The sequence below is a fragment of the Ambystoma mexicanum genome, chromosome 1q (genome assembly GCF_040938575.1).
Source record: "Ambystoma mexicanum isolate Mex_15411 chromosome 1q, UKY_AmexF1_1, whole genome shotgun sequence".
In the NCBI taxonomy this organism is placed as follows: domain Eukaryota; kingdom Metazoa; phylum Chordata; class Amphibia; order Caudata; family Ambystomatidae; genus Ambystoma; species Ambystoma mexicanum.
In genome coordinates this window covers 89,516,678-89,540,081 of record NC_090922.1, presented here as the reverse complement: position 1 = coordinate 89,540,081, position 23,404 = coordinate 89,516,678, and the positions used below count along the sequence as shown (strand labels likewise).

Genomic DNA, 23,404 nt, shown 5'->3' with positions numbered 1-23,404 from the left:
GTGGGTACCATCCCATAGAACAGGCCATTTTTGCTGTGTTCGTTCTCATAGAGGGGCACCCATGACTAATTTTTGATTGTAACAGAGAAGGAGACAACACCTTGGAGAGTGTCAAAAACCATTCCGAAGAGAAACCATCTAACTAGGTGATCGGGTACTCGTACAGAACAGACAGACCCAAGGGAAAGCAAACACCTCTTTGAAACTCCACCCCTGTGTTACACGAACAAAAGGGTCAATTGTGAAATCTGACGGTCCCAAAAGACCCATGAACTGCAACTCAGCCCACTTCAGGAGGATGTATACAATTCGGCCGCAAAGTCAATTTTGCTGTGGCCAAATCTGCCCAAATAAAAAAAAAACACTACCCTCATAGACTCCTCCACCCACCCCCTACTTACCATTTCGGCATCCGCTCATCTTCGAACCATGCAGCGTGTGATCCGTCCCTCCTACGTGGGTTGGATCTGACACTGTAGGGTCTGTTTTTCATTTTGTTTTTTCTTCTCATCCCCCATCATCTGGAAGCAGGGGACAGCCCCGCTATCCCCAAAGGCCATCATTACCAATCATGGGGAGCAATCCCCACCCCCCATGTTTTGTAGTGATTATCAAAATTTCCAAATGGTCGAATGGTACTAGCCGAATTCAGCCAGATTTACCATACAGTCAATTGGATATGATCAATTTGGGCACTACTGTTCAGGAAGCTGAAATGATAATCATACATAGATGCCAGGACATTAGGGACCCCCAGCATGCTCGACCAATGTCTTGCTGAACATATCCTCAGTGAACAACCTAACTCCTCGGATGGAGAAAGTCTAATCATAAGACAAAAAGGTGATTGAAGATGGCCCCTCAACCACTAAGTCCGCAGTCTCAGAAACAGGAAGGACAAGTCCAAGACATCATCTAAGACACATCCTGGCAATCCATCAGCAACTGAAGGACTCTCACCTTATCTATTGACCATCTAGACCTGTTTAGGGAGCCCAGAAATGCTGGAACAGTTTTAGATAAGTTCTGAAAGGATATTGTCTAGGAGGCACCCTTATATACCTTTTCCTCTGTCACCCCTTCAGAGATGGGTGCCACACACAGTCATGCACACCATGAGGACCATGAACAGTGACAACAGAGCCAATTATAAAAAGCCTGAAATTCGGCAGGTGCTCATACAGGGGAGCTTCCTGTGCGGCTCTGCAACATACAGCCCCAACCCCTACAGATATCATGCATGATCGCCCACACACATCTCCTCTTGTAAAAACTACACATGACCTCCTTGCCCCGCCACCCCCCTTAGTTCACTCAATATCGTGACTGTTTCCTTTCTGTTGTCCTCTACTGGACTCCCCTCTCCCTCTGCCTAAGAATGGCGCCCCTCCCTTGTTTTCAAAGGAATTTCCCTCAAACACCACCTGCTTCAATTCAAAGAGTCTGATCTAACCACTAGGGCTCACGTATAATGCTGAGTGCAATGTACCAATCACTAGGCCTTCGGCTAATTTCCCTCCAATCTATAACCTTTGGTGAAATTCGACATATGTTTGATGGGCTTGCCGCACCATCTCAGGAAGATCATGCTGTTCCATCTAGCATTGATAGAGCTTGGTGGGACCCTTTAAACGTGCACCCCACTAACCGAGAGCGGAATCAATATTCTTAAAAAGAAGGGCCATCCAAAAAAAGCCCAAACTCCATGTTATGTCATGTTATGGTATTGGGTTTTATGCTGCCAATCTACTGCCATTTTCATAGACTATTGGTACTTTGAAGACCTGTAAGAGAACAGGTTTGGTTGGGTAAGTTAGGTTGGTTTGGTTGGTGTGTGCAGTGCAAGACTGATTTTCTGTTGTGTTGGTATGTGCAGATGGCAATCAAGCAGGTTCTATTTGCATTTAAGCTTTTAGGTGTTTTTGGGATGTGACCTGGGTGTGCTCTGAGGTAGACAAACATGTTGTGAATCTGTTATATGCCTGTTCGGCAATTTTCAGCATTATTTTATTGCGGATCTGCCTGTGGGCTAGTGGTTCATTTTGACATGGGTGTGTGGTGAGTCGTATAATGCAATGTCGAGTCGATGCTTAGTGGTGGTTCTGGTTGTTGTGTTTCTTAGAGAGCGTTAAGTGCTGTGGTGGGATATGATGTCAGCTATGGTGGAAAGGCTGAGAAGATTAAAAGGGTACAGATTAGGTAGCAACTATCAAACTTGAAACAGGAGCATAATATGACAGGTGGCAATCAAGAGGCAGATACTAATGGGGGTGCCACTTACCACAGAATGACTTGGGATGAAAACCCTATAAATGGAGAAAAAAAACATGTCATCACAGAGGAAACTCATTTGCATGTAATTTGCTCCACCCGTTAGAATCTAAAATTCTTGATCCCCAACTAACGCCAAAAGGTGAAACCATTCCTGTATTTCAGTCCATTGATTGAGTTTTTGTGAATAACAAATATTTAATGAATGCTCTAAGTTATTATGTAAAATTGCATTCCCGTACACTGCATAACAGATAGCGGTGCAATGGGCCCTTTGTGAGCTATGATTAACTAAAGTTAGACAAAGAGAGAAAGAAATACCCAAAGAGTGCGTGGACAGCTGGGTTCAGAGATGCCTTCTTTGACATGTCATTAGCACACACAGTGACTTGCCCCATTCCATTCGGGAAATGGCAGCCCACTTCTGTTCATTTCTTTGTGTTCAGACACATATATTCCTAGCTTTTACCATTATAAATGCAGGAGTAAAAGTGCCAGAATGCAAAGAATAAAAGAGGACTGGAATACCATATTCTCAACTGAATGGTGCATGTTGGCATGTGTGTGTTAGTGCTGTCAAAATGTCCATGTATCTTTGTGAGTAACCCACATGTTAATATTTTCTACCAGAGCGACTGAACTCTAAGGGATTTCAATGCATAATGGGCCTCCTCTCACATGTATAGCTCTGACAAGCTTTTTCCTTGGTTTATAATTGGTTGATTGATTCAGGACCACATTGGCCTAAAGGGAATTAGCTTGACATCTCAAATTCTGCCCCTTCATTTCTGGTCTTTCAGGAACTCTCTGCATTTACCAGTATTTCTCCCCTAGTCTTTCTTACTGATTTGATGGATTTTTAAACATTTTGTATTTATTGTGTTATGATCAAACAATTACCTTTCACAAATTAAAACATTCATTTTTATACAATGTATCAAAACCCCCTTCATTAAAAAAAGACAAAAATCAATTACAATACATCATACATTAAAATGTAAGTACGAAGGTTAATATTCACTTTGCCTGCAAGTCCAATATCTACCAGCATCCTAACGATCTCTGTGCTTAAGAACACTTCATTTCCCACATTTATTCTTTCCCACATATCGTCAATATCCATAAACACACACTCCGTAAAGAAGCACCTCAGATATTTAGTTCTGATTTCTGCCAATCCTATACATTTTACCATAATAGTCTGTGCACCTAATGCTTGACAAAAAACACATTTCTCATCAGTTAAAACCATATTAATTGATCTAGCTGACAACACTTCTCCAGTTGGCAGAAGATTTAAATGAAATCTTAAAAATTGCTCATGATAAAAAGGAGATGGGTATTGTTCAAGATATTTTGGCAGCTTAACTAACCGTTTATCTACCCAAGAGAAGGTAGAGTGTAATTGGTAATCCCTAGTCCTATCAATGGTATCTATCCTGTCCTTTCCTCAAAGACTACGTTTTACTTGTATAGGTTTTACCTTTAAATCTTCAAGTGATTTCCCATAGGCAAAGAGAATAGACTTCACAAGTTGCTCCATCTTTAACATACATTTGCTGGTCTTTTTGCCCAATACAGTCTGTAGATCCTCATACAGGGTAGCTTTAGTTGGAAAAATAATGTTTCTATATTCTGAGGTGACCCGCCAGTTGAACCAAGAGCATAGTGTTTGGAGACCAAGTTCAAAGTGCAATAAAACGATAGGGACGGAGGTTGGCAGATTGAATATTTTTCTCCAAATTCTGCCTTCAATCCTGTCCCACGACATCTCATAAAAGGCAGGTTCTACTTCTGACCCATATGATAATTTTGGGATTACTTTTCCAACATAACATTTTATTAGTGGCTTTATACTAAACTTATGGAACTTAGAGTAGATCTTCATTTGATATGTTAACCAATCCGCTCTAATTTCTGTAATCTTAGTCTGATAGTAGATATTGGGCTGGATCGTTAAACTGAAGCCTAGATAGGTAAACCTTTTTATCAATTAAATTGTGACTTTGTCCACATGCCCTTTAAATTCCTTGATTCTGTTAGGGAACCTAACAAAATGGATCACATTTTACTTCAATTGATTAATTAACAATTCATTACAATGTGCATACTTAACCAAAGCATTTAATATAAAATCGGGGTACGATCTAATAACACAACTTAATCCGCGTATTCCATCCAACTGATATGCAATCCACCAAATTTGGGGCTAACAATTGATGCTTCATCTAAAGTCTTGTGCAGATCAGCCAAATACAAATTAAAAAGGCATGGCGCCAGCATACATCCTTGTCTGAGGCCTTTTGTAATATTGATTGGATCAGAGAGATGTCCTTCAGTGTCCTTCAGTGTCCAATCTAATATAAATTTGAATATCTGAAGGTATATTTTCTAAAATGTCCAAAAGGGAAGGAGGAATGTTCCATCAACTTTAACTTTTGCCACAATGTCTGCCGGTTAATGGTATCGAAAGCCTTGGAGAAGTCAATTAAAGCTGCATACAAAGACACCTCTCCATTAGACCAGACAATGTCTCACAATATAGTCATCACTAAACCATTTAGTGTCGTCCCCATATTTTTACGAAATCCTACCTTGTTTTTAGAGAGGATCTTCCTATCAGCAATCCACTCCTCCAACAGTTCCAAGACAAGAATGGCGACAAACTTACTATCAGCATCCAGAAGGGCGATCGGCCTGTAATTAATTGGATCCAGCCGACCGCCCTTCTTAGATATTGGAACAACAATAGTGAGTTTACATGTCTCAGGCAGTTTTTGACCAGACATAATATCTTCAAATAATAAGAACAGCAGCTCTACCCACACATTGTTATTCATTTTTAGAATAGCATTGGCAAATCCATTAGGGCTTGCCACTCTAGAGCTAGAAGCACAAGCTATCATACGTGCAACATTGGTCATAATAAGTTTTCATGTTTTTTCCTGACAAGGACCAACCCTTTTTTATACATGTGACATTCATACTATTCCAATATGTGCGCCAAGTACTCTCACTAACTGAAAACTTTGTAACACCATTTGTGAATTTGTTAATTTCCCAATTACACTCTAAAAGCTACGTGTATCCTTTTCAATCAGAGTACGTAGCATTCTTTCTCCTTGTTTTTTAATACGTCATGCCTATGAGTTTGAAGCCAATTTTTGTATGTTGTTTCCACTGCTTTTTGTACGCAGTTTATAGGAGTTAATATCTAACATAGACAGTATTAACTGTCTTAACTTCTGCCTATGCAAGTGTTTTTTCACCCAGACTGCTTTGTCGAACCTGTGTTCATGTGTCCGTATTAAAGTACTATGACACACTGGTTCCTCTGTATCCCACAAGAAAGTTTCGAACTCCTGATTAGTGCATCCTACCTGCAGTTCTTCCTTCTCACTAGTAGAACAAAAATGTCTAGTTCCCATAAGAGAGACGCCCCCTTTACAAAACTTTCTAATATGTTTTTTTCTGAGATTAATGACCAGGTTTCTGCCATTACGTCCCAAAGTTGTTGTAATTTCAATGGGCAACGTTCCGATCAACATGTTATGATCACTTAGTGAAGTTTCGTTCACCCTTGAATTGGTACATATTTCAAATAAATGTCTAGACATGATCCTATAATCACTAACAGTTGACCTGGAACCACTTTTCCATGTGGATTGAAGTACCAAATCAGCCACTATGTTTCCATTAGGAACGAGCAGATCCCATTCAAGAAACAGGGTGTTCAATTTTTTTGTATTTATGGAAGAGGATTTTTAAATCAATTGTGTGTTAATATCCCCAGGCAAAATTATATTTGCACCATAAGTGGATGACCACTCACCTATGATTGCAGAGATTTTCTCTAAAAATTATATCTAGGATGATTGACAACGGGTTCCAAAATAGATTGATAAGTATACTGGTAGAAGTCCTCTGGAGGATGTCTATTGGTAACGCCAGTATACCCGGAACACTATTACAGATTATGATAACGTTCCTAAAATGAGAAATTCTCATTGCAATCAAGAGGCCACCAGAAGGCCTTCCAGCCTGAGATGTGGTGGCCTCTTGCTGCACAGTGGTGAAACCGTCAATACTAATTTCTTTCCAAAGCCAGGTTTCGTGAAATAGGATCACATTGTTTGTTGCAAAAAAGTGATTTTCCTGCTCATGGCACAAGAAGCTATTATGGCCTCCAGTGTTCCAAGTTATTATCTTAAGTTCCCTTTTTGTTAGAGGCTTTTCACATGTACGTTATTTTTAGCTGTCTCTCGCTGTAAAATGCCAAGCAACCAGGCCCATCCTTCCTGTTCTTCTGAATCGTTTGCATGGCTAATGATGTGAAAAAATTTCCCCACAGCTTTTAGTTCATTTGAACACATTTTACTATCTAATAGCGTACCTGAGTCTGATTTCTGCCTATTGCTCAGTCCATTAGATGTTGCATCGGTATGCTTCCTCTCAGTATAGACTTGGCAACCCAATTTTTTGAATTTGTATCATAATGACAGTGTGACCCTTTTAAAAAATACTGATTTTGGAAGAATTTCTACTAAATGAGTTCTTGCTTCATCAATAAAACTGATATGATCAATATCAGAGGTGGACACTATATCTAGCATTGGGACTTTGTGCAGAAGCTTCAGAATGGTGGAGTGATTGCGTACAATCGAAGGGCTAAGTTCTGGATCTAATTCAATGTATAAGCTCTTATTTGAACAATCTTTCTCGACTACTGAGTTCCTGTTTACAGCTTTTTCAAGTTTCTTGCAATCCTTCTGACCCCCTGCCAGCTGAGGTATGACCGCAGTCTTAGAACAGTGGGCCACTGATTCAGACATATTAGCTGTTCATTGATTTTCTCCCTCCCCTTTAAAAATGCTGAGAAAGCGGCCATAATCTTTGCCAGCTCCTTCCAAGTAATGTGTTTCAGGGGCTTAACCTATACCTGAAGATATTTTCGTCTGCCGGCCACTTTCTTTTTCTGCCCATGCGAAATCAATTGATCGCAGCAATATTGTTTCTCCAATTTTAGGTGCTGTGTTTTGAATTTTAGCTTCTATTATATGTGCATTAAAGCCACCCTGTTTTTCTGATATTCCTTCCTTCCTTCCTTCCTTCCTTCCTTCCTTCCTTCCTTCCTTCCTTCCTTCCTTCCTTCCTTCCTTCCTTCCTTCCTTCCTTCCTTCCTTCCTTCCTTCCTTCCTTCCTTCCTTCCTTCCTTCCTTCCTTCCTTCCTTCCTTCCTTCCTTCCTTCCTTCCTTCCTTCCTTCCTTCCTTCCTTCCTTCCTTCCTTCCTCCCTCCCTCCCTCCCTTCCTTCCTTCCTTCCTTCCTTCCTTCCTTCCTTCCTTCCTTCCTTCCTTACATCTGATTGATTTTTAGATTCAGGCTCAGTTCAGGTCCTGCTTCCAAACTGCTTCTCTTTTCATATGTCCTCTATGATTTTAAGTGTTCACTATTGCATGCCTTGTATAGGGGGATTTTTAACATGCAAACATTCACCCGAAGGATCTTGGCGCTACAGGGTATTGGCGGAACAGTTGAGCTAACCGAGCCACCATAAGGTTATGGCAAAGTGGGAGACCAATATAACAAAGGTATTAAACAAAGTATTAGGAAAAGCTAATTAATAGGTTTTTAGTTTCTTCCTAAAAGATAAGAGGTTAGTATCTTTCAGAATAGTCAGAAATATTCCATTCCATAACTTGGCAGCCTCTACCGAGAAGGCAGGTCCTCCCTGATTCTCTTTCAGATAGTGAGGAATATGTATTAACCTTTTGTTTCTGGAGCTCAGTGTGATTTTCGGGGTGTACCATTGGAATTTGGGTGAGAGAGGTGAATTGCAGGATGAATTAAAGCTCTTAAATACAATACATTGCCTTTTAAACATAATTCTCATCTTTCTCGGGAGCCAATGTAGTTGGAGCAGGTGAGATGTGCTCAGATCTCTTAATCTTCATCAGAATTTGCGCTGCTGTATTCTGAATTCTCTGTAATCTATTTAATGAGTGAATTGGAAGACTTAGATAGATACTATTATTGCAATCCAGTCTGGATGAAAGAAAGACGTTCATCACCGTAACCTGGTGTGTACAAGTTAGATAGGGCAGCGCATATCTAATTTTCCTAATCAGGAAGAAGCAAGAATTGCCAATCGATCTTAGTTACTTGCATAGAGTTAAATCCTTGTCAATAATTATCCCTACATTTATAATCTCTTGTTTTGGTTCTGGACATTGATCAAAATTATTACGCCATAAAGTGGAGTTGCAAGGGGATGAATTAGGTTTGATGATCAAAATCTCAGGTTTGCCTGCATTGATTTTCAATATGTTGGCGTCAAATCAGCTTTTATTTGCACAGCGAACGTTTTTAACATTATCATTCCACATGCTGTTAGTGAGAGCTAGATCCAGGAAAATCTGAATATCGTCTGCATACTTATAACAAGATATCCCATAGCTGGACATTAGATCCATTAAAGGGCGCAGACAGAGATTGAACAGTAAAGAAGATAGAGAGCATCCCTGCAGTACACCACAGTCTACGATATATTGTCGAGATGAAAGAGTCACTTGGCGGACCTGATGTAGACTATTTCCTAAGAATGGTCCTAGCCAGGATAATACTGCAACTTGTTCTCCAGAATCCTCCAGCATTGATACCAGGATTTGATGATCCACGGTATCAAAGACCGCAGAGAAATCTAAGAGGATTAAGGCTGTGGCCTTTTTTTGAGGTCATAAAAAATATCTGTGATTATCATTTCTGTACTGCGCGATGTCCACAAACCGTGCTGGGCCAGGTGGAGTATTTTGGCGTTTTCCACAAAGTTTTGCAGTTGCTGAGCTACAACTCTTTCAAGATATTTATCAAGAAAAGGAAGCTGAGCGATTTGCTGATGATTGGCAGGTTCTTTTTGAGTTAGACCGTTTTTTTAAAAAAGGGGTTTAATGACAAATTGTTTCCATTTATCTGGAAATATTCCTGTTTTCAGAGAGGAATTAAAAAGAAAGAGAATGTTATCGTAGAAATGTCGACAGATAATTTTAGACACATTTGGGGGTGTACTATCTAGAGGGGAACCAGAAGGTTTGGTGCAGTGAGCAGTGAACATATTGTTCAATTCCCCAAGGAACAGGGGCCAGCTTTAAGAGCTGAACATTCAGCGACTATGAAAAGGCTCTAAGAAATGGTGCCAAGCGATACCTCAGTACTTATCAATGCTGCAAGCAGCACGTTATGACCCTCTTTAAGATGGTTGAACCTAAGCATTAGTTTAAGGGCCTTCTTCATCCCGAACATCATCAAAGGTGACAAAAGGAGAGCTGAATGGTAGGTGCACTCAGTAAGGTCGGATTTGAAACTGAATGATTCCCAAAGAACTCAGCAAAAGTGCATTAACCCACTGACCTATTGTACTGAGCTGGCATTTAAAAACACTAAGCCAACTTAACAAGCACATAAGTGAAGAAAGTGGAAATTTGACTTGCGTGATTCTGAGATATGAGTGGGTCACCTTTTTCACAAAGGTGACCTCTGCATTTCTTGGGGTGTGTGCCCCAGGGCAAATGATGCTGGTCCTACTGAACATATAATTGTTATTTATGACTTTAATTTACTATCGTTTTCCAGTGGTCAGGTTAAAAATCTATCCATTTTTGAAGATATGAAATGCCAGTGATACAGCAGTGGTTCAGAAATGACCCTTCTGTGAATTGCACAACCCCCCCTCCCGCTCCTGTTCCAAACAGGGGCAAAGGGCATACTTTCCTTTATCATACATTTCACAGTCCATTGCTTTGGGAATCAGGACGTGCTTCTGGAATATATGAAAATACCATCTCTAGTCCCCTACTTTGTGCAGCAGTAGTCTGGCATGCACACATTCAGGGGCCCTTTGTGAATCTGGCACCTCTTTCTTTGGTGCAAATAAATCACATGCACTAACACATCCCTTCACCTGCATCCAACAATGTTTTGTGAATTGAACCCAAAAATGTTTGTTTCTAGGGACTACTAAATTCATCTCTTACAATAGCACTTTGCCAGTTACCAATTTAATCATTACCCATATGTACAAATACGTGGGATTTATGTATATCATCCATAATTCTATAATTCCAGTGAATTATGAATTTCAACCAATGGAAAGCCTGGAACATCAACCAGGTCAATACGATTCTGCGCTCTCTGAGCCTGGCAATCACTTGAAATAATCAAAAGCAGAGAATCTGATTACTTCTGCATGGAAACCGTCTGCTGGTGCGGATTGGCTTCTGGGCAGTGCCAGGAACAGCTGTGAGCCAATGTAATCGCTGCTCTTGGCTTAATCAGTAGCTGACATTTACAGGAAATGTAAACACACCGCTGAATATCCACACTACGGGCTTTCTCTTGTCAGCTGCGCGCTGCAGACAGCAGCTGTGAAAACCCAGTACTAATGCGGAAAAAAATGAAAATCAGCATTTGGAAAACGAAAAAACACATAGAATTAAACAGTATTATTTGTCAAAAATTATTCATCGCATGTGTTTAGTGGCTGTTTGTAAATAATCGTGTTTTTGATCGCATGCATTACATGCGATGGCTCTGAATTCCGATTTGACAATGTGTGGCACGTGGGTGTTCATATCACCTCCTCGCAAATCAGTGAAGGCTTCTGGGAGCCTTAGCTAAGGTGAAGAGGAACGAAAACATTGCAGTGCATGCTTGGAAAAACCAGAGGCAACTATTGGGGTGAATGTGTTGGAAATACTTTGAAGCCGAAATGTAGGCAGCAATTTGAAAACATGAAGAAATATAAAGTGGTCATCAGCTGCAAATTGGTTTCAATTAAGGAAGCTCTAAACATTAATGACAGTTTTAAAAAGTTTCATTGTGGAAAGTTGCAAAGTCATTGCACAGGGCACATAATCAACAAACAGTGCTGGTAAGATGCAAGGTGGTGTAACGATATATTGAGATACCGCCCTTAACCTAGTGCGTTCCTCCCTCCAATCAAGGTGCCGCACAATTAATCATTTATGTTTGTTCAGCTAGCCCTATGCATGCCACATATAGAGCCACTTAGACCACCCCCATGCCAACGATGAGCCAAGAACCAGGCTGGGGTATAGATAGAATATATATTCATTTAAATGATAGGTTCCATGAATCGTCACACCAAATAGTTGAACATGCCACCGTCTCTGAGGGACACAACAAAGCTTCAATATAAAACACACTTTTTCCTTTTTTTATTTCAGGTATAGGGAATACAGGCCAAACACACAGATCAAAACTCTTGTCCCACAAAGCCCTTTCATATCAAAACCTTGGAACATTACTAACTCTTGAGTATTCACATTTTATGATAAGGTTTTAGTTTCAAACAAATGCACAGTTTTGGTTTTCAAAGCAATTTCACATGCAACAGTTGGTATGTGTAATTTCCCCACACACTTGAAATTGCTAGCAGTTTTGAAATCACACAGATTTTGAGAATACTTTTGAATGATAGAACCCTTCTTCCGTCTTCACCCAAAATCACTACACAATCTTTCTGCTATCAGGGTCACTTACTCACTCTCAGGAAGGAGTGTGCATTTTTCAGTGCAGAATTACCCTTGGTTTCACTTGGCAAAGCACTTCTCTCCCCATCACCAAAAACTCAGGCTTCAGTTATATTGAGCACCCCTCTGTTCAAAGGCAAGGTCTGGGGAGTAGGTAAAATGTTTAGGAATTTCGTTTTTGAACAAGGACCCCCTTTTATTTAGAGAAGTCTGGGGTTGACAGGAAAAATATATTTACCCAATAACTTTAAAGCACCTCATCATGAGTTGGTGGTAGCCCTTAAATGTGGCGTTAATGGTATTACTACTGAATTTAAGGGCTGACCTGATCATGACTTGGGCACTAAATTGGCTTTTTTACCTCCATCTTTTTGCTGGAGGTGAAAATCCCATTCAGTGCCCTGTTTTCAGCGCTATTACCGCTGGCTATATTAGCGCATGGTATTAGCGCCGAAAATGCCAATGGGGAATGGGGATTTACCATTAACGCCTAACCCGTGATCCGGCGCTAATAACACTGGACTGGCTGGTGCTAACGCAATTTTAGTTGGGCGGTATTACCACCGGGATACTGCTCAACTCGTGATGAGGCTCTATAACTTAACTTACCGCTAGGAAAGAGGGTGGAGGTTTCAAACTCCCCTGATGTCCCCCTGCATCAATCTATATGGGAGTCAATTAGATTAATATTCAGTAAAAGATGCTAAGCATCTACACAGTTTGCCTACCACTCTCTATTAAGGGAAAATATTAAGGTAGGCAGCTTGACACCACACTTCGTTTAATTTGGATTAATCTACTTACATTGGAAAGCTTGATTTTTGGTGCACAAGGAAAGTCAGCAGGACTCCTCTTTTGGAAAAGTGCACGGATCTGGTCAAGCACTTCAGGCAAGTCTCCTTCCAGATTTTTAGGCAGATCTCCCTTTCCCCATAGAGTGAGAGCTTTTTACCCTATTGGCCAAATATTAGAATTAAGAGGTCAAAGTTTATTGGTTCTGACTTTCCATTGGAGGTTTTTCCCATTTTCCTCTCTCCAAGGTCCAACGAGTCTCCTGCTGATAGGCTCAGTGAGTTCTGAAGTTGAATTGATGGGACAGGGGTACACATCAACTAGAGTTACTATTTAAACTTTTCAGATTTTTCACCAAGAAGGTCACAACATGACAAAAATGTGCAATTTATGAATAAACATCATAGCATCCATATATTTTCGTTCCCCTAATCATGACGGATCTACCAAATTGGCTCCCGTTTTGGCAGTATATTGCACATGTGAACTGTGGTTTTTCAGTCTTCATGCAAAAAGTAGAACAACTATGAATGTAAAATCTACTACCCATATAGCTCATTTAATAAGCCACTAGCTCCCCAACCTTTGGATTCAGAATATTTTTTGGGGAAGCTAGAAACACATTTTTGATTATAACTTGAGTCTCAAAAATCAAATTTAGATACAAATGACTGAACAAGAGTGTGGGAGCCTTTCTAATGAGAATGAACATGGGTCAAATACCCTGTTCTATGGAATTTCTTCTACTCAGGAGGGTGTACAACCACGTTTTAGCTCACTGTGCCATTCACAGTGAAGAAATATACATTTGTGTATCAGCCTTTGTCCCACCCACACGGGCAGTCCAGCCCGGAAAAGCTAGGCAATTCTTCTCTAAACAAGAGTACCATCAATAACTCCACACACGTGTTTGAGCCTTGTTGGGCCTCCTCATTGAGGTGAAGCTGAGCCTCTCTAAGGCACAGTGAGCAAAGGGCCCACGTCTGGATTACACTTGGCCACTTAGGGTGAAGCTCCAAGTTTTAAAACAATTGAAAGGGAGGGTGGGAGCCCCTCTAGTGAGAATGAACATGGTTCAAATCCACTGTTCTATGGAATTCCTTCCACTCTGGAGGGTCTGCAACCACATTTTAGCTCATGTTTTAGCTCACATATAAATGACATCAATGTGACAGGCTTCAGAAAAGCTTTAAAATGAAATGTGTCCCATTTTTGTGGGTATCATGATTCAAAAGCTACTGGGTAAAATGTAATTTCTAATGTTAGGCCGTGGCCACCTATTTACATATGTAGTATTAAGTTTAATTTCTTGTCTGAGGCATCTGTCCCCGTCAGCTGCTCTACTGTTCCACTGTTGATTTTTAGCCTGCATTTAAAGTCATTAACCAATCATCCCAGTCAGGGTCTGTAGGAGAGATCCTTATCCTTCAGCCACATGGATCTCCTCTGCCCTCCGAACATCATGAGGCAGTACTGTCATTTGTCATTTGTACTTCAAATCCTGAACCCACCCATTTAAAATCTAAAGGTTTGGCTGGTTCTGTTGTTGATCTAGCTGCCTAGTGTAACGCTCACCTGATTCTCGCAGAGGCGCCGGTCTTGACTGGGCGACTACCGTATCTTCAAAGGTGATGTGTAGCACCCGGTTGGCTCTTTGGGCTGGACCTCTGTGCACTGTATGCCTGACGTGTAGAGTAAAATGTCTGCAGATAGAAAATATGGGGTTAATGAACTGGGGTTATTTGGGTGTCCCTATCTCTTTCCTCTTCTCCTCTCCTGTAGACCCCCAAAGGTTAACGCTCTCACCTTAGGTAAGTGAATGCCGAGCTCTCCATCTGCCTCGGGGCAGGGTGCTGTAACCAGTTTCTTCACTGGATAGGTAGCGCAGGCCTCTTGACTTCAGAGGACTGCTGTCCGTCGTTTACTGCACGAACGGTAAGTTTCGAGTCATTCAAATGTCTTTAAAGTCTTTAGTAATGATGTCTCTTGTTTTGCAGGGTTCCGGCGATGGCGGATGACGGGCTGAAGTGAGTTGAAGATGGAGCCCGTGTGATGAATAGAAGCGCCTGGAAGCACGTAAGTAAGCGCTTGTTGCCTGCTTCACTATGCGCTCTAACTGTCTTTTTTTTTTGCAGGTACGAGTTCGGAGCGGCTGCAGGGTGCCGGAATACCCACTGGATTAGATGTGGAAACGAGTAATGGCACGTGAGTATTAAAGTTCCCCAATGTCTTTAAACGCACCTTGTTTTGTCTTTCAGATGCGGGATGCAGCGCCGAAGGCCTCCGGAGCGTACGAAGAGTAGGTAAGCCTTTGCCTTTCAGATGCCGGAATGCTAACCTGTTCTTTCTTGTCTTTATAGGTGTTGCTGAAGACTGGATTCAGGATGGTAAGCCTTTGCCTTTCAGATGCCGGAATGCTAACCTGTTCTTTCTTGTCTTTATAGGTGTTGCGGAAGACTGGATTCAGGATGGTAAGCCTTTTTCCTTAGGCCCAGGACCGGATGCAGAAGACACGATGAGCGTTCTGCTGCAGAGGTTGCAGAATAACGCAAAGCAAGATTCATCCACCGGGTGTGGTTTAAATAGCCTCCTGTAGTGCTTAGGTGTCTCCTTCCACAGCCACGCCTAAGTAAGAAAAGAGTTCCTGGTAAGAAAAGAGTTCCTGCCTTCCAGAAGAGTTCCAGTGTTCTGAATCTAGGGAGTGGCTCCAGCCCCACCCAACAGGAAAAGTAGTTCCAAACAGAAGAGGATCAGAGGCTCAACTGGCAGGCAAGTAAGCAGCATGGTCTGCTGAAGGTAAGTCCACCCAAGCATTATGAGCCCGGCGCTTCCAGCGCTGGGACTGGGCATATTTATGAGCCTGGTGCCACTGGCGCCAGGACTGGGTCCAAAAGGTCCCAATTGGGACTGGTTGGCACTCGGAACCTGGGTTATGGATCTGCTTCCAAGGGAGTTGGGAAAACCCTGACCTTTTGGAAGCAGAGATCATGACGCCTAGCAACCTCCCCATACATTTCTCCTGCTATAGCCTCAAAGAGATCTGACTTCCAAATAAAGAGCCAAACAGATCTGCAATGGGGAATGTCACTTGAGTGTTCTGCCCAGCAACTTAGTCATGTCTTTCCTGGACCCATCAGACCTGTGTAATGTTGTACCTGCAAGAAAATAGACTTTTCAATCTTTTGCATTCATTTTCCTGTGAAACCTTTTACTTGTTTTTAATAACTGACATCTCGAGGTTACTGTTCAAGGCCCTTTTGAATAAGTGCATTTCTTTATTCACACAGCATTTGTATCTTAATGGGGCCAACTGAAAGGGAAATTCTGCTGTTCATTTTGTCATTCACAATGGGCATGTTCACTCCAAGTATTCATTACATGCTACAACATGCACACACCTTTCCATTTAACATGATGACAGTTTCTGTGTTGAAAAGTGATCCTTAGTCACATGAAATGTAAGATTCTAACAAGGCTTTGAATTTCACATGCAAGGCTCAGTTTGTACTCAGGGTGCACAGCATTTTGATGTGTGGCAGTTTCATTGAAAAATGCCACTTTTTGTATCTCGACGAACAATTTAATGTGCTTTTCCCTTCTGCATTTTACCCATCAGCATACTCCTTTATTTAACTGCAGAAGTACCTGCATTTGAATTCGCTAGGCACCTTGGCTGTGTGAAGGTTTTAAGACGGGCTTGTTATTTTTCCAGTGTGCCTTTTCCATAAGAACAATATATCTCACATTAGAGATTACTGAATCTGAATTTATAGATATTGTCAATAAGATCAGGCCGTCAAATTGTAAAGGAGTTGCCTGCCCAGCCAAACTAGTCAAAGACTGTGCAGAAACCCTTGCCCCTTTTCTAAAAACATTCATCAATGCATCCTTCAAAGCCAACACAGTTTCCTGACAGCTTAAACGAAGCATGGGTTTGCCCACTTCTAAAAAAAACATCATTGGACCCTGAGATAGCCAACAACCACAGGCCCATCACCACCATCCCATTTCTGCTTAAAATCTTGCATAAAGTGGCATATTTGCAAATCCAGCAATTCCTGGAAGAAAATAAGATCTTAGGCAAAAGGCAATCCTGATTCCGCCCAGCCCATGGGACAGAATCTGCCCTACTTGATCTTAAAATCCAACTCAGTGACATTATGGACAAAGGCAACCCGGCACTTCTCCTCTTGCTAGATGTGTCGGCTGCCTTTGATCTCGTCAACCATGACATTCTAGGCAAGCAACTAATAAACGCAGCCCACTTCTCCCAGCAAGCCACAGCATTGATTGCATCCTTCCTCAAAGGTACACTCATGAGAGTCTTCTCTGACTCTGCGTGTGTACCTCCTACCACTATACACTGTGGAGTCCCACAAGGATCATGTACTGCATCCACTGTGCACAACATCTTCACTCTCCCTCTCTTCAATGACTTGGATCATCATGACATAGCCTACACAAATTATGCTGACGACACACAAGTCCTACTCCCCCTAACCGGCATCTGCGAACAAAACGCTGCGGCCTTAACTATTATCTAGACAGCCATCCAAACATGGATGGAAGCCAGCGGCCTTTGTCTCAATGGAGATAAAACAGAGATCCTCCTGGTAGGCACCAAAGAAACGCTCAACAAACTCTCTTCCAATATAGCACCTTTAACATCGTCAATACCACTATCACTGCTTCATCTGCAGTGAAAACCTTAGGAGTGTACCTTGACTCCTCCTTGTCCATGACACATCAGGTCAGTGCCATAGCCTCCTCTGCTGCCTTCACCACAAAGATTATCAATGCGGTCAAGCCATTCCTGTCAACCAAAAACTGCCTATCAATTGATAGAGCCACAGTCGGCACCAAGCTTGACTACTGTAATGCCCTCTTCATAGGCACCTCTGCCAAAAACCTTAACAAGCTTCACGTCACACAAAACAATGCCCTCAGAGCAGTATTGAGTATTACAAAAAGGGAACACATCTCCCAGGCTAGGAAAGACGCACACTGGCTACCGGTTAAAGAACACATTCTCTTTAAATCCATGGCCATTACACAGAAGTGCCTGTCACTTACCGCCCCCCTTATCTATCGGAAAGGGTCATCATCAACTGCTCATCCAGACCCACGAGATTGCATCTCTCTAACCAGATCTATGTCCCCTCCTTCAAAAGGTCAAAGGCAGGAGGCTCCAGCTTTCAACACTTAGCTCCCAAAAACTGGAATGCACTCCCCACTGCACTCAGAAATGAAAAATCCTACACAGCCTTCCGTAAAATGCTGAAAAGCAAACTGTTCAACGAATCATGTCACTCTTCTGTAACTTGCAACACTCTCACAGGTCTGTTGTGCTGTCCTCTCCAACCAAAGAATACGCACCTTTCCTACGTGAATCAATATTGTTCTGCATTGTTGCTTCTCTTTTGTAAACCTGTACTAAGCAAGCATTCTGTACCAGCGCCACGATGCCCCAGGGCCGCTGTGCGCTATACGAATTCAAATAAATAAAATAAAATAAAAAATAGAGGCCTAATCTGGCCTTTCAGTTCATATTCTGGGGCTGTCATTAAACCCCACAGTGTAGAACAAGCAACTTTTACATGGGGAACATCATGGGCCATATTACTGAATAATTTCACTGGTCTAGGTGTACTTTTTGCACAGCCTTTGTATCTGGAAACAATAGCCCTACTGCAAACATACCCTGTTCAATGCATTTTCACATGGAGCAATTTTTGCCTGCTAGCAAATACCAGGCACAATTGTTGCTCCACTGCATGTTTTCTCTAGTATGTGCCCATGCGTTTACCATAACTGGGCAGAAGTGTGTGGTCTGCTTTTATGCATGAAGCACCAGTGCAAGTCTAACGTGCTGATCTTGTGTGCGTAAAACCAGGATAAAAAATGTAGCGAATTAGTTTCGCAATCTGAAATTAGCATTCAGGATTGCACCGTTCACGTTGCAACCTATTGGGAGTTGCAAGACGAAGATTCCGCGATGCAAAGATTTCTCAGTGGTTGCAATGCAAGACGTGACACACACGCACGCACGCACGCACGCACACACACACACACACCCCCCTCCCCACACACCACCCCCCCCCCCCCCGCTGAGGTGACCAATCAGATTCCAGGGGTAGCACATACCACCTTAGGTCACTCCCTGGTCATGCCACTGGTTCCCTGAGAACCCTGCTTTTACTGCACAATCTTTTTTTTGCAAGGCAGCTTTTGCATTGCAACTGCTGTCGCAAGGGTCTGCTGCACATTAATGATGTATCCCATGCGCGCCTCTTTGCATGCCGCTCCATTAACCTGCTTCAGATTCTTACATTTTTGCTCAGAGAGACGTTTAGGCTCAGCCGCTGTTTGTGCAGAGCCATGCGTGGCTACATTCCTCATTCAGCAGATTGCAATGATCTACTGAATGGAGCAGGCTGGTCTATGACACATTTCAAACGTTTGAAGAACTGTGCAGATTTTCAGCTGCTTGTTTGACGAAATGTGGAATGAACAACAAGATCTGATTTTGCTTTTGCTTATTTCCTCAATTTCTTTCAATAACCCAACAATCAGCTTTTCATTTAACATATCTGTTGTATCGTTGGTAAATCAAACCGAAAAATTAGTGGACGCCATTAGAAGTTGGGCGTTGTGGGGGCATAGTGGTGGTAATTGCATTACCACCACTTTTTTTTTGCAAAAATTGAGTTAATACCCTTTTTCCTGCACCACCAAATTATAAATTTGGAGGTAAGGTGTATGAATTACCTCCAGCAGGATGCCTCAGGTAAATCCACCAAGTTACCTCCAAAAATCAGTGTATTTACTTCCCAAAAATCCCTTGGAATCCAATGCACACCATCCTGCCACCACTTGTAATCCCGTGGTAGACTCGAGGGACCAAGTGGCGGCAATGATAATCGAGTCTGGTGGTAATTCAGCAGATTTACTGCCAAATTACCACCAAACTCACAATGAGGCCCTTTGACCATACTTCTTCAAGATTGTGTCAAGTCCTTACCAAACTTCACAAGTGTGTACAAGATAGTGAGTTTTGTTTGTTCCACATCTTACCTTAATTTATCAAAATCTTCACAACTCGCACCTTAACTTGCCTCTCATTGATGGGAGGATATGTAACTAGCCGTGCCCTGTGCATTGTGGATGATTGCTCCATACTGAGGGGGTGAATGGTATGTCCCACTAGCAGGGTGGAACTGGGACAAGGAATAGGCCATGTTACCAATACAAAGCTCGCCCACCAATGCAAACCACAATTCACTTTCCCCGACAAACTGTGTGAGTACCTAGGGACATATTTTTGGAAACATTTGTGACAAATAGTGCATTTGAAAGCTTATCTGGTTGGTCGGTTAGGTTGGTCAAAAACCTCCAGTTGCATTGTGCAATAATTCATCAAATTGGCCGACATTGGCCCAAAAAGAACAGCCCAGACGAGCGTGGAATGTTCCTATTGTCCTATCGGCAGTCCGAGCTTGACCACCGCTCATGCTCAGCTAATAATGGATCCATCCTGAGGAAGGTGGAGAGGAATTTGTCACTAGTGATGCCAAGCACGTCTTTGCTCCTCACTGAAGGAGGTGACTGGAATGTATTGTTGAACATGCCGTCACTTAAGGGAGAACGTGGAGCCACTTAAGGGAGACAAAGGGGACCTACCTCAGTACGTGTCCGGTCAAATGGTCGAAAATAAATGGTCGAATGACCATTTGATCGAATCAAAATGGTCGGAAAAAAAAGGTCGAATTATTTTTATTTATTTATTTATATATATTTTTTCAATTTTGGTTGCTTAAAAAATATTTTTAATAAAGAAAAACGGGGGTTGGTGGAGGGAACCCCCCCATAAAATAAAAAATAAAAAAAATTCAACCTTTTTTTTCCGACCATTTTACTTCGATCAAATGGTCATTCGACCATTTGGTTTTTGACCAAATGACTGGTAACCCCTCAGTACCTGTCCAGAATGCATATGTTTGCAGAATCACGCCTTCTTGTACTGCTCCCTCATACCACTTCACGTGGTTGACATCTACCTTCTTGTGCTTCCTTATTCTAGGTGGACAGGACAGAGGTCATTAAGAGCAACCTGCACCCCGTCTTCTCCAAGGTCTTCACTGTGGATTATTACTTTGAGGAAGTCCAGAAACTGCGCTTTGAGGTGTACGACATCCATGGGCACTGCAGCATTGGCCCTCGTGATGACGACTTCCTGGGTGGAGTGGAGTGTACCCTGGGACAGGTAAGACCTTTCTACCCACTTGCTGTCTGTGTGTTGACAATGGAGGTCTTACAAATAGAGTCGCTGCTGGGTTACCAGATCCGCTCCACTATTGGCAAATGACAGGATCATTAATTTTCCTTCCCCCAGTCTCTGTATTAAAGAAGCTTTGCACTGATGCAGTGCTATTTTGCACAGCTTGTTCACTGGAGCAAACATTCTCCCAGTGCAAAAATGCATTACAACAGTAGATACCTGCTTAATGCCCATTTTTGCCATAGTGCAAATAATGTGCAACATTGCACTTGCTCTTGCACAAACATTCAGCAATACAGCCCAATTGTAGACTTGCCATTCATCTATTGGAGCATATGAACCCCTAATCCCAACCATCTATAAGGCTACTGTCTAAATATGAAATATAGCGATTAGGATAACATTGTGATAGAGGGATGTACATACAAACTAAAGGTGTTGCAATTCGGCAACAATTTAGTTAATAATTTGATTATAGGTATTGTTTTGGTTCTTGGAGTAAGTTGGAGAACCCTTCATCCATGGGTACTCATTTGCATGCAGAAGGTTTGACATAGAATCAACATCAGACACTAGAGGGCCACCAATCTCTGAAACACAAACCAGGTGGCGGGAATCAGTAGCACTATTGTAGATTTTCTTTAGCAGTCTCGAGATCTTCTTCCCATAACCCTACTTAAGAGCAGGGAATGCAATAGTTTCCAAGGTGATTGTGAGAGATCTTTTCTCAAACTGAACTTGTCCTGGGCTATATTGAAAACATGGTTTGATCTGCACTGGATTAGTAACTGCACAGCAGGCTGGAACTCTTGTCATAGTCTCAGGAAATGTCAATATGCGCATTCCATTGATAATCTTTAAAGATTGCCAAATTGGTGAATTGGAAGAAACATGGAATTTCAAGTCACCTTCTTCCCAAATGAGGGAGGCAGTGCAAAACGGTTCCCCATTGTGCACTTTTTACCAATGGAAACCGTGAATGGTAGATGTGCTTTGGGATAGGTCTTTGATCGGCGTAATAGTAATCCCCCATATGTACGGTGACAAGACGCAGCTGCATTTCATAATCGCAAATTCTCCTGGAAATTGGAATCAAATTCCCAACTGCTTCACCCATGCCCCCAAATGGATGAATCAAAACCGTCTTTGTCCCAATGGCTCCAAATAGGAAATCATGGTCTATGGCTCTGACAACTTCCTTTCAACGCTGATTGACTACTCACTATAGATGGGTCCCCCACCTGCACCCACACAGAAGGCCCGTAACCTGGGAGTCCCTTCAATGCTGAATTAGCCATTCTCCTGCTGGTAAATAGTGTAGACAAGATACCCGCTTCCACCTCCGTCCCCTCTGAAGAATTCTCCTGCTCCTGGCCATACCTCAATGGATTGCTATTACCCTCGCCATTGCCATATCCCGCATTTACTACTGTAATGCCATCCATAGTGGCTATCTTGACTAAGCCTGGGCAAACGTTCTCAGAAATGATCCACAGGCCTCCACAAATCTCCTAGTGTGATTCAGGTAGTTTTACAAGTTCCCCCACAAAGATTCCGAGCCTGGAGATACCTGAATCTCCTTTAAGACCCATACATTTTCAAGGAAGGTAGAGAGAAGTTCAGGCTTATTTGTGGCGAACAAAATACACAAAAAATGAAAGCGTCATGCCGTGAAAGAAAGGTTAGGGAAGAGGGGGGTTCGGTGTGCGGCTGGATGGGACATTAACAAGAAGAAACAAAGTTATGCGCATCTGTGAATGTTATTCAAGTAGGAGAGCACATTACGCTCATCAGCAAGATATCTCAGCAGATGAATGCACCTACCGTAGAGATCTCTGTGCAACCTGCAGGTCCCAGATTTGAATCTGGGTTAGAAGAACACAGCCTTTTATCTTTATAAAGTTGATCAAATTAGTAATGCTGAAGTGGGGAATTCTAAGACTGAATGTCAGACTCTCAGTCAATCACAAGTCTGGTGGAGGTCTACACCTACAGTATTTTTCAGTTCCTGATAGTACAATGTAGGGAATTCACAACAGACTTGACCGCTGAAAAGGCTGTAGTGCTGGGGAAGAGTCAGTCACAGTTCCATCCTTCTGAGTCCTTCTGAGTTTGCTGCCAAAAGGACTACTGAGGTTATTTAATGATTATAGTCCATGGGTACAGGTCAATGACCTCCAAACGTTATGGTATGTTGATTTGCTCTGCACACCGCTGTCATTTGCATGGTTTCCAGGTGCTTAAATGGCACTGTAAGAAAAGTGGACAGGGTTGGTTAGTGAAGGAGAGAGGGAAACATTAGCGGTTGTGCTCATTTGTTGATGTGTGCAGCACCCAGAGAAACTGGTGTCTGTGCGTGTGACCTCTTCTGGTGTGCTTTGCCCACTAGGGTGGAGGAAGAGTAAGCCACATGTCAAGCATTCATGATGTAGACTCTGAGGTCCTTGAAGCGATACCGTTTTGTAAGGGAGGAATGATGTGAAGAGCTCTGTACCTGGAAAGAACACATAGCATTTG

General features: G+C 42.2%; 1 protein-coding gene across 3 annotated transcripts in view; it reads left to right on the top strand.

Moving 5' to 3' along the window:
• CPNE7 (copine 7) overlaps positions 1-23,404 on the top strand; it is a 1,149,025-nt gene that overhangs the window by 367,554 nt on the left and 758,067 nt on the right. For all 3 annotated transcript variants that reach the window (XM_069635582.1, XM_069635584.1, XM_069635583.1), the window contains exon 3: positions 20,690-20,872. In XM_069635582.1, the coding sequence (XP_069491683.1) occupies positions 20,690-20,872 (183 nt within the window). The remainder of the gene's footprint in view (positions 1-20,689; positions 20,873-23,404) is intronic.